The sequence below is a fragment of the Capra hircus genome, chromosome 8 (assembly GCF_001704415.2).
Source record: "Capra hircus breed San Clemente chromosome 8, ASM170441v1, whole genome shotgun sequence".
Taxonomy (NCBI): domain Eukaryota; kingdom Metazoa; phylum Chordata; class Mammalia; order Artiodactyla; family Bovidae; genus Capra; species Capra hircus.
In genome coordinates this window covers 1,728,987-1,741,806 of record NC_030815.1, presented here as the reverse complement: position 1 = coordinate 1,741,806, position 12,820 = coordinate 1,728,987, and the positions used below count along the sequence as shown (strand labels likewise).

The window sequence follows — 12,820 nt, the reverse complement described above, 5'->3', positions numbered from 1 at the left end:
GAGAGTTGGACTATAAAGACAGCTGAGTGCCGAAGAATTGATGCTTGTGAACTGTGGTGTTGGAGAAGACTCTTTAGAGTCTCTTAGACTGCAAGGAGATCCAACCAGTCCATCCCAAAGGAGATCAGTCCTGGGTGTTATATGAAGGACTGATGCTGAAGCTGAAACTCCAATACTTTGGCCACTTCATGTGAAGAACTAACTCATTAGAAAAGACCCTGATGCTGGGAAAGATTGAAGGCAGGAGGAGAAGGGGACAACAGAGGATGAGATGGTTGGATAGCGTCACCAACTCAATGGACATGAGTTTGAGTAAGCTCCAGGAGTTTGTGATGGACAGGGAGGCCTGGTGTGCTGCAGTCCATGGGGTTGCAAAGAGTCGGACACAACTGAGCTGCTGAACTGAATGCTTTCCTGGGCATGATAATTTTTGATGCTGAGTGGTCCTCAGGATGGCTGGACAGATGGGGGTTCTGGCAGACATGGGTTTGGAGGAGAACTGTGCTTGCAGCATCTCCATGGCTGTACTGTCACCTTTCTCAAGCTGCTTCCCTTCCGGGAGAGGTTGGTACTCTGGTTCTGTCCAGCGGTCATTTGACTGGAAGGTGCTGGCATGGGTATTATTCCTGACCTGTCTTGTCGAATCATGGTATCCCATGTACTGTGGCATTTCTTGGGTTTTAGCTGTCACCGCACGTTGCTTTTGACCTGCTTCTCTAGTTGCTGGACTGGTCCCCTGACCCAGTTCTGTGGATGTGAGCTTGTGCCACCCTGAGTGACTCGCCCTCTGTGTGCCCAGGCCCCAAGGTGACTAGCGATACAAAGTCAGCCACTTTCCCGGCCTGGGACCCAGATGTCGGCTTTGCCCAGAGGGTGTCAGCTGGGAGGAAGTTTCCAAAACTGTGTCCCCAAGGAGACAGATGCTAAAAAGATGTTTCCATGCCCTTGATTTTCTTACATTCAGTAATATTTTCCTGATCAGATCTAGGCCTGCCTGATTTGAAGCATTTCAAGAATCCTAGAAGTGGGTAACAGATACATTCATCTTGAACTTTGGTAGATTCCAGAAACCAGCCTTGCAGCAGCGTCCCCACGGCAGCCCCATCTGTGGGCAGTGTGTCTTTCTCATCCTCCCGTGACTCGCCGCCCCCTGCAAGGTGGAAAAGTTACCTGTTTTAAAAGTTACTCGAACTTCTTTAAATTTTGCTATGATTTAACCACATGTGATTTTGTGTACTTAGGCGCTACCTGCGTTCCATTTTTTGGTGACTTATTCATCCAAGTCCTTTCCCCCCACCTCTTTTTTTTTTTTTTTTTCCTTCTGGGTTGTTGCCTTGATTTTTAGGCATTCTTCGGGCTTCCCAGGTGGTTCAGTGGTAACGAACTCACCTCCAGTGCAGGAGGCACAGGAGATTTGTTGGATCCCCGGGTTGGGAAGATCCCCTGGAGGAGGGACTGACTACCCACTCCAGTGTTCTTGCTTGGAGAATCCCATGGCCAGAGGAGCCTGAAGGAGCCTGATGGTCTGCAATCCATGGGGTCACAAAGGGTCAGACCCGACTGAGGCAGCTGAGCACACACACTCGGAGTTCTTCATGGTCTCTAGTTACTAAGCAATTGTCAGATATTCTAGAAGTTTCCCCTGCTTGATCATTTGCTTATGACTTTAGTATAACATATATCATAGCGTGGAACTTTTAACTGGGGAGAAGTCGGATCCATCAGGGTTGTCTCTTGGCAGTTTCTGGGATTCTTGAAATGCTGAAAAAGGCTTACCTGTCCCAAGGCCATGGAAATATTTTCATGTCTTCTTCTTGTTATGTTTTACATTTGGATCTTCAGAGTACTTGGGATTTATTTTCATGTGTCACTAAACTAGGAGTTTAACTTTATTTTTTTTTTGAACAAGCCATCAGTTGTCCCACTGTTGTTTGCCTCCTGATCTGAAATGACATCTCCCTTAATTTAAAACCCCCCCATGTGCCGCCATCTGCATCTGGACCGCGAGGTCTTCTCTGCTGATTGAACCAGGGCTCAGAGCCAGGGAAGAGGTGGGGCGGCCAGGCCTCTGCCCGCAGTTCTCTGCCCCTGCAGCAATGGGCTCCCCTCCTTTTCTCACATGTCCCATCATCCCCTCTGGCCTTGGAGGGCTTTCTCCTCCTGTTCCTCTCCCCGCAGCCCCAGCCCCACCCAGGACCGCACCCTCCCGTCCAGCAGCATCCACTCAGGGCACGTGCCACGCACCCCGGTTTGGCAGGGAGTCTGCGTCCCTCTCTCCATATGACTGGTCTCTGCAGCCAGGGGTCGTGTCTGATTCATCCTTGCATCTGCATTCTCTGTCAGGGAGCCTGGTGACAGACAATGTGTAAACTAAGGCTTGTTGACAGAATGCATGAACAAGATAAAAAAGACAGCTGTCCTTCTAAAGAGGTCAACTTTATCACACAGTGAGGCTTCAGCCTTCAAGAATAAACAAGGTTCATTATTGGATAAAGTCTACAATAGGTGTTAGTCTAAGGACCCATTGTTCTGGGCTAAGAAGCAGAATATACACAAAACTAATAATTTATGCACTGACTATCCCACTAGTTTCCCCCAAACGAACCACAAGTGTCACCTAATTGTGTTTACTGCAGACGGGGCCTGTTTTGACCTGTGACTAGGAACTTCTGACGTGTTTGAGTCTGTATCTGCATTGAATCGGTTGGGCCCAAGCCAGATAAATACATGTCTGTGGACAGTTTCCAGGCAAACCTGTGGTTTTTCCAGCGGTCATGTATGGATGTAAGAGTTGGACTATAAAGAAAGCTGAGCACCGAAGACTTGATGCTTTTGAACTGTGGTGTTAGAGAAGACTCTTGAGAGTCCCTTTGGACTGCAAGGAGATCCAACAAGTCTATCCTAAAGTCCTGAGTGTTCATTGGAAGGACTGATGCTGAAGCTGAAACTCCAAAATACTTTGGCCCCCTGAAAAGAAGAACTGACTCATTAGAAAAGACCCTGATGCTGAGAAAGATTGAAGGTGGGAGGAAAAGGGGACGACAGAGGACGAGATGGCTGGGTGGCATCACCGACTCAATGGACATGAATTTGAGTAAGCTCCGGGAGTTGGTGATGGACAGGGAAGCCTGGTGTGTTGCTATCCGTGGGGTCGCAAAGAGTCGGACATGACTAAGCGACTGAGCTGAACTGAACTAGACAGTTGAACACATCCCTGAAGATAACTATAAAATCCAAGTTCAGAAACGCTTTGAATAGTCAATAAAGTGTTGGTGTCTTGTAACTAGTATGCATTTCTGTGTTTCACTTTTCTATGACAGAATACAGCCATCTCTAAAAGCATAGCTGAGATATTTCGAGAAAGCCATTTATGTTCCCGTCAGGCGCCTGCCTCCTGACTCCAACACTCTCTTCTGCTCCTCCTCTTCTACACCCAGGTTCCTCCTTCTCTGACCTTGAACTCGTAGATAATTCCTCCACAGAGGGAGTGGGGATGAAAGGGTAGGAGGTGAACAGACTGATCCCAAGTGTTCCCCATGCAAATAACCTCACCTTCTCCTGTCCTGCTGCTGTATTTCCTACCGAAGTGAGAACGGTCAGTGTGAGAAGTTCCCACAGATAGATTCTGCAGTTCTCTGGCGCTCAGCACCTTCCCTGTCTGTCATAAACCTTCAGCAACGAGACATGCTCTCTCTCTGTGCCTGCTGTGGTCTGGTGCGCTTCCAGGCGGTGCAGTCGGCAAAGAATCCACCTGCCAGTGCAGCGGGCACAGGAGATGTGGGTTTGATCCCTGGGTCAGGAAGATCAAGTTGATCGTTTCCCTTGCTCAGATGATTTTATATTTGGATAAATCTGCTGTATCACATCTGAAGCCTGATATTCAAGGAGCGAACAGACAGGGTAGGAGGCTGGCCCCTGCCCGTGTGGACAAGGGGAGGCTTCACAGAGGGGGTACAGGTTGGTCTGTCCACGCATGCTCACAGGAGACTGAAATCCACCAGATTTCCTGCATCTTCTCCTCTCAGAGAGAGGACACTGGCCAAGTTGTTAGAAGCCGGGTACTCAGGGACGCCAAGAGCCCCTCTCCACAGATGTTGCTCCAGAAAATGTGACAGCGCCTTCTATGGCAGGCTTCCCGCCAGGTTCCCCAGGCCGACGAGGGGTGGGGGGGCTGCAGGCCCCCACGGCTCCAGCCAGCTTCCCTGAGGACAGTCCCTGAGGCAGAGGACCTGGAGTGATGCAGGCTGTCTCCTGTCTCACACTCCCTGGGGACCCTCATCACTTTAATGCTCACAGATTTTTTTTTTTTTTTAAACAGTTTCTAGTTGCTTTGGGGAAATATCAGACTTCTCATTAGGCTTAAGTTTATGCCAGAGGGGGATGAAACAAACAAAAATGCAATGTGATAAGACACTTGGAAGGAAACTATAGTTAAGTTACCCCATCTCTCAGGAGAGCTTCTCTGGCTCACTTGGGGACATGAGTGCTTTCACGGAAATATCCGCCAGCTCTCAGAACTCCCCCAGGGCCAGGCCCAGCCTTGTGTCTCTGAGGGCCCATCTTGGGGAGATGGCATGGGCTGCAGAAGGCTCAGACCCAAAACCTGAAAGGCAGACCTAGGGTCATGTTTCCCGGGGCTCTGGGGTCGGGTCTTTTGACCGGCGGGTACACAGGCAAATTAAGGATGAACCCCTGCTGCTGCTGCGGCTAAGTCACTTCAGTCGTGTCCAACCCCGGGCAACCCCATAGACGGCAGCCCACCAGGCTCCCCCATCCCTGGGATTCTCCAGGCAAGAACACCAGAGTGGGTTGCCATTTCCTTCTCCAGTGCATGAAAGTGAAAAGTGAAAGTGAAGTCGCTCAGTCGTGTCCGACTCTTCGTGACCCCATGGACTGCAGCCTACCTGGCTCCTCTGTCCATGGGGTTCTCCAGGCAAGAGTACTGGAGTGGGGTGCCATTGCCTTCTCCTAGCAAAGATTAATTCAGATTAAGAACCTGATTCCCAGGGCAGTGCTGGATCCTTTCCGGGCCAGACAGGGAAGAGTTCGTCTCTGTTTCAATGTTCTCCATGGGGTGAGGCCTGCTTTCAACCTGATTTGTTGTTCAGTTGCTCAGTCGTGCCTGACTCTGCAACCCCATGGACTGTAACCTACCGGGCTCCTCTCTCCATGGGATGTTCCAGGCAGGAATACTGGAGTGGGTTGCCATTTCCTTCTCCATTCAACCTGATGGGTCTGTTGTTTATTTGCAAAGCCAAACCAAATTGATACTTATTCACACCCAGCTTCTGAATCTCCACAATGTAACTGATGTAGCTCATTGTAGAGTCTGAATGAATGATAAGTCATGTTTCCATCAACTGAGGATAACTTCAATCTCAAATATGAGAAACCCAGGTAAACAATTATAATTTAACTGCTTTACTTCCCTGGTGGCTCAGATAGTAAAGAGTCTGCCTGCAGTTCAGGAGACCTGGGTTCAATCCCTGGGTTGGGAAGATCCCCTGAAGGAAGGCATGGCAAGCAGTATTCTTGCCTGGAGAATTTCATGGACAGAGGAGCCTGGGAGGCTACAGTCCACGGGGTCACAAAGAGGTGGACAGGACTGAGTGACTAACGCTTTCACTCTAGTTCTCAGGTTGATCCCAAAGTACTTTATATTCTTTATACTTTATAAACAAGAACTTTCCAGTGAACGTATATTCTGCAGTGCCTGCGGTGCCTTGCTCACAGGCAGGTGAGAAAATCAGATGCCACATTAAGGAATTCCCTAGTAATAATAGCACAGTGCTTTTCCAGACTGTCTGTGTTTCTAATTTTTCTCTAGAGTGTGGAATTGCACAGTATGATTTGGTGTTCAGAGTCCAATGTGTTGGGCTTGAACTCGCATCTAGCCCAACTGATTCCTAACTGGTGCCCTTGAGAGGGTGTTAGAGGGCCCCTCCCTCAGTTTCTCCATCCTATAAAATGGGCTGGTGCTCATGACTCTTTCCTGAGTCTGTGGATTAAGTGGGCTCTTCCTCTCCCCGTCTATCGAGGTCAGCATTCACTGTCCCCGTCAGCAGCAGCAGCAGATCTGGTGGTGGGAGGTGTGCTCAGACCTCACCGTGCACGCCGTCAGTGGTGGAGGGGGGTGTTCTCTGTTCACCGCCAGCCTCCGGAGTGGTGTGAGGCGCACACAGTGCCACGTGGACCGGTCACTGTGGGGAGCAGAGGGCCTGGCTGACCCTGTCCTCCTTCTCCCGCAGGAAAGTGGCAGATGCATGGCGGCCTCCTGAACATCACCAAGGTGTCCTTCTCCGACCGAGGGAGATACACGTGCGTGGCCTCCAACGTGCACGGCACCGTGAACAACACGGTGACGCTGCGGGTGGTCTTCACGTCGGGCGACATGGGCGTGTACTACATGGTGGTGTGCCTGGTGGCCTTTGCCGTGGTGCTGGTGCTCAATGTCACCCGCCTCTGCATGATGAGCAGCCACCTGAAGAAGACCGAGAAGGCCATCAACGAGTTCTTCCGCACGGAGGGCGCTGAGAAGCTGCAGAAGGCCTTCGAGATCGCTAAGCGCATCCCGATCATCACGTCAGCCAAGACGCTGGAGCTGGCCAAGGTCACGCAGTTCAAGACCATGGAGTTTGCCCGCTACATCGAGGAGCTGGCACGCAGTGTGCCGCTGCCCCCGCTCATCATGAACTGCAGGACCATCGTGGAGGAGCTCATGGAGGTGGTGGGCCTGGATGAGCATGGCCACCAGAACTTCGTGCGCCACACGCCCGAGGGCCAGGAGGCCACAGCCGTCGACGGGGACGAGGTCTACACCATCCCCGACGCTGACTCTGATGCCTCGTCGCTGCACGAGCAGCCCCAGCAGATCGCAATCGAGGTGTCTGTGCACCCCCCAGCCCGCCGGGAGCCCTCGGACGACCAGGCCGCCGGGTCCCTGGAGGCCGGAGACGAGGAGGAGGACACCGAGCCATCGGCCGAGCGCTCCCCGGAGTCCGCGGCGCCCTCCACCGAGGTCACGTCGGCGGCGCTGACCTCCGAGGAACCAACGCCCGTCGAGGTGCCAGACCGCGTCCTGCCGCCTGGTCTGCTGGAGGCCACGGAGCCAGCCAGGCCGCGGGACGGGAGCACCCATGTCGTCTATGAAAGCCATGTCTAACAGTGTAACCCCCCCACCCCAAAGCTATGCACACCCCGAGATTCAGGGCCACCCCTCGGGACAGATGCAGGCCGCCCTCGCCGCTAAGCCTTACCGGAGACGCCGGTCGTAGGTAGGAGTCTGGCCCCCGCACGCATGTACGAGTCAGGCCCCTGCACGCACGCCCCGGTCGACCCCCAGCCAAGGGGGATGCGAGCACCATCTGGGGAGCGGGGGTGGTGACCTTGGGCGGGTGTCTGTCCACGTGACACGAACCTCAGAGGCTCTTCTCCGCCAGATAACCTTAACCGCTGCTGCCCCTTTGGCAGAGAACACTGACTGTCAGAGACTCTGAGTTCACAGCCCTGTCCGGGGCACAGGGCGCTGCTCTTCTGTTGAAAAAGGGGTCTGCCAAGGGAGCAGCTGTAGTCCATCCCTCTGCGGCTCTGTTGCACTTTCTTCTCAGTTTTGCCCCATCACTGTCGCTTTATAACCCAGGCGTTGTGACTTGAATGCTGACTGTTCCTGCGGGTCTGCTCCCCTGACCACTCTGTCCTTGTTCTCCCCCCTCCCCCGCACACCCCAGACTTTTACCTCGCAGGCTTTGGTGTCAGGGCCGATTCCCACGAGTCATCTTAACATTCCAAAGCAGCTAGCTACCAGCCTCCTGATGTTTGTCGTTTCCCAGGCCTGTCTCCATCGGTTGCTTTTTTTGTGTCTTCATTTCCAGTGAAGCTGCTGTTGTGAAACTGAGAGAAGAAAAAAAAAAAAAAAACCTTGCCCAGGAATAGCACTTTAATAGCCAAATAAAAATAGGTTTACCCGTCCCATTCTGAGAGCCTTTGGGTGAGCTCAGCTGAGGTTGGAGGGAGACCATGAACTTGAATCTGCCCAGACTGCCCGTGGAAAGCCCTGTTCTTATGTCTAAGCAGTGTCCCCCTCCAAGCCAGCTGCTGCTTCATCTGGAAGGCATGTCACCTGCGGAGACAGAGGTGCCTGAGGAATCTGTTTAGGGGGGGAGCGGGGGGCTCCCGCCATGGCTGCCATGGACCATGGACGTCAGGGGACCCCAGTGCTTGTGTTAGGGCAGCAAGCATGAGGGTCGTGGGGGTCGCCCCACCAGGCCCACTCCTGTTAATTGCATGGCTGACTTGTCCATCCTTGAAGGGGGCAGAGACGGGTTAGGATAACGGCATCATCATGCCAGCATTCTTGAATTCATTTTCAGCCCCACTAGAAGGCGGCTCTATGTGAGGCCAGAGTGATGTTCTTAGAAGCCGAAGCTCGTTGCCTCAGGCCCACCCCTCATTGGCCTGTGCTGGTAACCACTGTGGGCTTTGTGCCGGTGGGGGGGCACCCCACGCACTCCCTGGCCCCGTCTCAGTGCTTTCCTTGCCCACATAAGCCAGCCAGCATCATCACCCTGCCCTTCTCCACAATCGCTTGCAGGGTTGCACTGTCCTCGCTGGTTCCTCTAACACTTTTTACGCTGAAAATCAGTACTGTTGCAAATTCAAGGAACCAGCTTACAAAACTCAGAGCTTTTTAAGACAGTTGTGGATCTTCCGCCCCCAAAAGCATTAGAGCAACGTCCGCAGTGTAGATGTAACCATGAAAAGAAGAGGTACAATTTCCTTGCCATTTACGAGCAGGAGTGCCATAACCTTGAGGTCGTCATGAGTGTCACAGCCACGTCATGGGTCCACAAAGGTCCCTTGGGCTGCACGGTTGGTGAAGAGACCCAAGGCTTAGTCCTCACGTCCTGACTGTCTGCGTGAGTGAGCCTTCACCACGTCCCTGGGTTGAATCTTTCTCATCTGCCAAACACGGAGGTGGTACTTGGGTCCCCAGATCCCACCTGGTTCTGACATTTAGAGTTTTGTGCAAAGTTTGTCATCTCCCATGATGCCCCCCCTTACACAAGACAAGGAGTCTTGGGAGCAGAAATGGGCCCGTGATGTTATTAGATGCTTTTGCTGCCAACTTCTTCAGAAAATTCATCTGGGTCTGGAGCTGAGGACAGAGGGCTTGGCTTCAGTGGTTTCTCTGTGTAGAGATAACTGATGTGAAAGGTGGTCTGACTGGACACACAGTTGGGTCAGATTCCTCTTGGCCTCAGATGACCCATTCCCATCAGTTTGGAGTGTTTTGGGTGGTCACATAAAACATGAGAAGTGAACAGTCCAGAGAAACCTTGACCCCCGCATGGGCTCCCTGGAGAAAGGTTTTCTGTATTTGGCCTGCGGAGAAGTTTCATCACCTCGTCTTAGAATGTAAACATTTTTCCACTTGTGGAGGTCAGTGGATCCTTACCATGGATCTGTGCACCCAAAGCCACAATAAGGGGTCCCCAAATGAACTTTTTCCCATTCCGTTCCCTTCTCCCTCCAGCGAAACCCACATACAGGTTTCCACGTGGAAATGACAGGAGCAGGCATCTCCCACCTGGATGTTGGATACAGATAGTTAAACACAGGCAAACTTTTTTAAAAGCAGGAGCAGAACTGAGTGACCAAAGAATGTTTTCATGTTGGTTTTAGCTTCTTTAGACTGGGGAGACTATATAGATTTTTAACATGTTCCCCTTTAAGGCATCAGAAAGCTCTTGATAGAATAATATTAGTAGCCAACCAGAGATGAGGCTGGCTTACTACAAAGATGTCTCTGTCTCTCCCTGTTGATGCTATAGCTTCTTTATGAAATAGAAACGCTCTCCCACTAGAATAGGGGACAGAGACAGTGTCATGACTTTCGCCTGGTTTTTCAAAGATAAATGTTCAGCTTCATAGAAATTGATAGAAGTATGGCTACATATGGCTCTTTGGGGCAGTTTTGCAGCTTAACACTGAATCCCAAGCCATGTCCCTTGGGTCTTAGGTCATTCTTCTCAAAAGCAAGCAGTTTCTGGTTTCCGAGTCATCTGGTCATATCTATAACAATTTTTTTTCCTTGAAGTTCCGAAAATGATTCAGATATGTGTGCATATTTAATTCACTGCAATGACCTGTAAACTTGGATGATATTTATTCTAAATGGGGGAAAAACAATTTTATATTGCAAATCTATGTAATTTATAATGGTTTTGTTTTATATATATTTTCATATCTTTAGGGCACATCTACTATTCTCATCTTTTTGTATATCATACTTGACAAAAAGAGATACTAATACTTGACTAAATCTCTAGGAACCAAATGTGACATCTGTAACGTATAGAAATCGCTCTGGAAACACCTGAATGTCCTCGCTCGTCCTGAGCATTATTGTACTGCCGTTACACCCAGAATGACTGCTGATGGGCGTTTCTGTTTTTTTCCCCAAAGCCAAGGCCAAAAGTCCTGACCTCCCACACAGTGGAGTCTGGAATCCTTCGCTTCTTTATTGTGTGTTTCATTTTTAACTGTAGACATCTGTGTTGTTCAGACTCCCTTTGAAGGGCAGATGTGATAAAGCAGTTTGGTGGAGACTGGGCTTGAACGATGGCTGTGTAGCTTATTCACTGGACTGATAACATTTCAAATATAATACGTGGATTGTTATTTATTGGTAACCTCGAATCTGTTCAGCTCTTTAGCCTATGAAGAAAACGTAAGGCAGAAAGAATGTTGGCCTGTTTTGAATAGATAGCCTCTAAATGTAGTGCCACCAACATAAACCAGCTCAGCCCTAGAGACCCCAATCCCTGCTGGCTGAGGAGCTGTTTCAGAAAGGCAAACCAGCCCACCTGTATGTGCAGGGTAAATTTCAGTCTTATACCAGGGCTTCCCTGGTGTCTCATACAGTAAAAAATCTGCCTGCAACACGGGAGACCTGGGTTCATTCCCTGGATGGGGAAGATCCCCTGGAGAAGGAAATGGCAACCCACTCCAATATTCTTGCCTGGAGAATCCCACGGACAGAGGAGCCTAGCAGGGTTCAGTCCATGGAGTCACAAAGAGTCAGACACAACTGTGTGGCTACCGCTTTCACTTTTTCACCAGTGCTAAAACTCCTCATAGCCCCAGTGGTTCTGTGAACAGGGGTTTCAGCTCAGTGTTTCTTTGGGTGAGAAAACAGAGCATTTCGCTTATCTTTCAGATACTCTGTTTTATACTCAGCACAGTTCAGTGACTACCCAGTATTCATCTTCACACACCCTTTTTGCATTCTCTTTACATCATAATCCCTGTTTCTGTTCTGGCTTTTTAGACTAATTCATTGGTACTCTTTAAATAGCCACCAAAGCTCATTGTATAGTCACCCACATATTTTGATCTCTGTTGATTCCAAGGTTGGGTGTCTCTAGTGGCTCAGCAGTAAAGAATCCACCTGCAATGCAGGAAAGGCAAGTTTGATCCCTGGGTAGGAAAGATCCCCTGGAGAAGGGAATGGCAACCCACTCCAGTATTCTTACCTGGAGAATCCCATGGACAGAGGAGCCTGGCAGGCTACAGGGGCAAAGAGTTGGATACAACTTAGCAACAAAACCACCACCATCTTCAAGGTATTAGTCATTTTTACATTCACCTATTTATTGACTTCAGTTTCACTTTTCACTTTCATGCATTGGAGAAGGAAGTGGCAACCCACTCCAGTGTTTTTGGCCTGGAGAATCCCAGGGACGGGGGAGCCTGGTGGGCTGCTGTCTATTGAGTCGCACAGAGTCGGACACAACTGAAGCGACTTAGCAGCAGCAGCAGCAGCAGCAGCAGCATTCATTGTAAAATCCTCTAATAGATAACAAAGTTCATCTTCCTAATGACTTATAGGGTTTCTACAGTGATTAACAAGATCTGGATTAAATCAGTGGTGGGGTGAAAAATCAAATAAAATAGAATTGCTTATTTTGCTTCCTGAAAGACTGAGTGTCTGTTATACAAGAAAATATAATTAAGACTTTTTTAGAGATGTCATTTGTAAGAGGTCTAATGCTCAGAATGCCACCACCGAACTTAAAGCTCATAGAGAATGTAAAAATAAAGCAAATAGGTCTAAGAATGTTCCTGCATAAATTGTTTTTATTTCATGAAGAATGTAAACCTTCAGTGTATCTCTCAGACACCCTGGCGCTGCTCACAGAAGGTGCTGCCACTTACATTTGATGTGCTATCCCTCTGGTTCTGAATGTCCATTGTTAAAACTGGGAAATAAGATGGAAAAATGTATCTGGGTGGAAATGTCACTCTGTTGATTTGTGAGCTATAAATGTTCACCTTTTTAAAAATGATTTAAATGTATAAGCAAATGATTATATTTAAGTTGATATAGCAGCAAAAAAAAAAAAAAAGTGAGCCATCCTGTACTTTGGTTGTTGCTTTAATAAAGGATTTGCACAGGTGTGCAGAGCGTGTCACTTCCCTGCTCGAGGCTGTGTGCATGTAGCCTGGTGTACTCTTTACTTTTGTAGGAAGTATGTGGGCGGTGCACGTCCCTACCTTTTGTATCTGTGGCATATCTTAGGGGAAAGGGGGTAAAGGAAGTAATTTTTATGTGAATCTACAAACTTGATCCAAAGTCAAAAATCTTAACTCTGTCCTAACGAACTTGATGGCCATGTATTTATATCAAGAAGGAATTTTAACAGGTAACATCAAGCTTATTGCAGAAGGTCCACAAAGACCAGGAAACTCACCCAAGAGAAGGTGTTAGTTGCAGACCTCGCCGAGAAACCTGAGGCAGCACCCAGTCCAGGCCAGATTG

At 49.5% G+C, this 12,820-nt stretch overlaps 1 protein-coding gene across 2 annotated transcripts in view; it reads left to right on the top strand.

Annotated features, from left to right (window-relative positions):
* MFAP3L (microfibrillar associated protein 3 like) overlaps positions 1-12,473 on the top strand; it is a 47,454-nt gene extending 34,981 nt beyond the window's left edge. For both annotated transcript variants that reach the window (XM_018051813.1, XM_018051812.1), the window contains exon 3: positions 6,249-12,473. In XM_018051813.1, the coding sequence (XP_017907302.1) occupies positions 6,249-7,162 (914 nt within the window). In that variant the 3' untranslated portion in view covers positions 7,163-12,473. The remainder of the gene's footprint in view (positions 1-6,248) is intronic.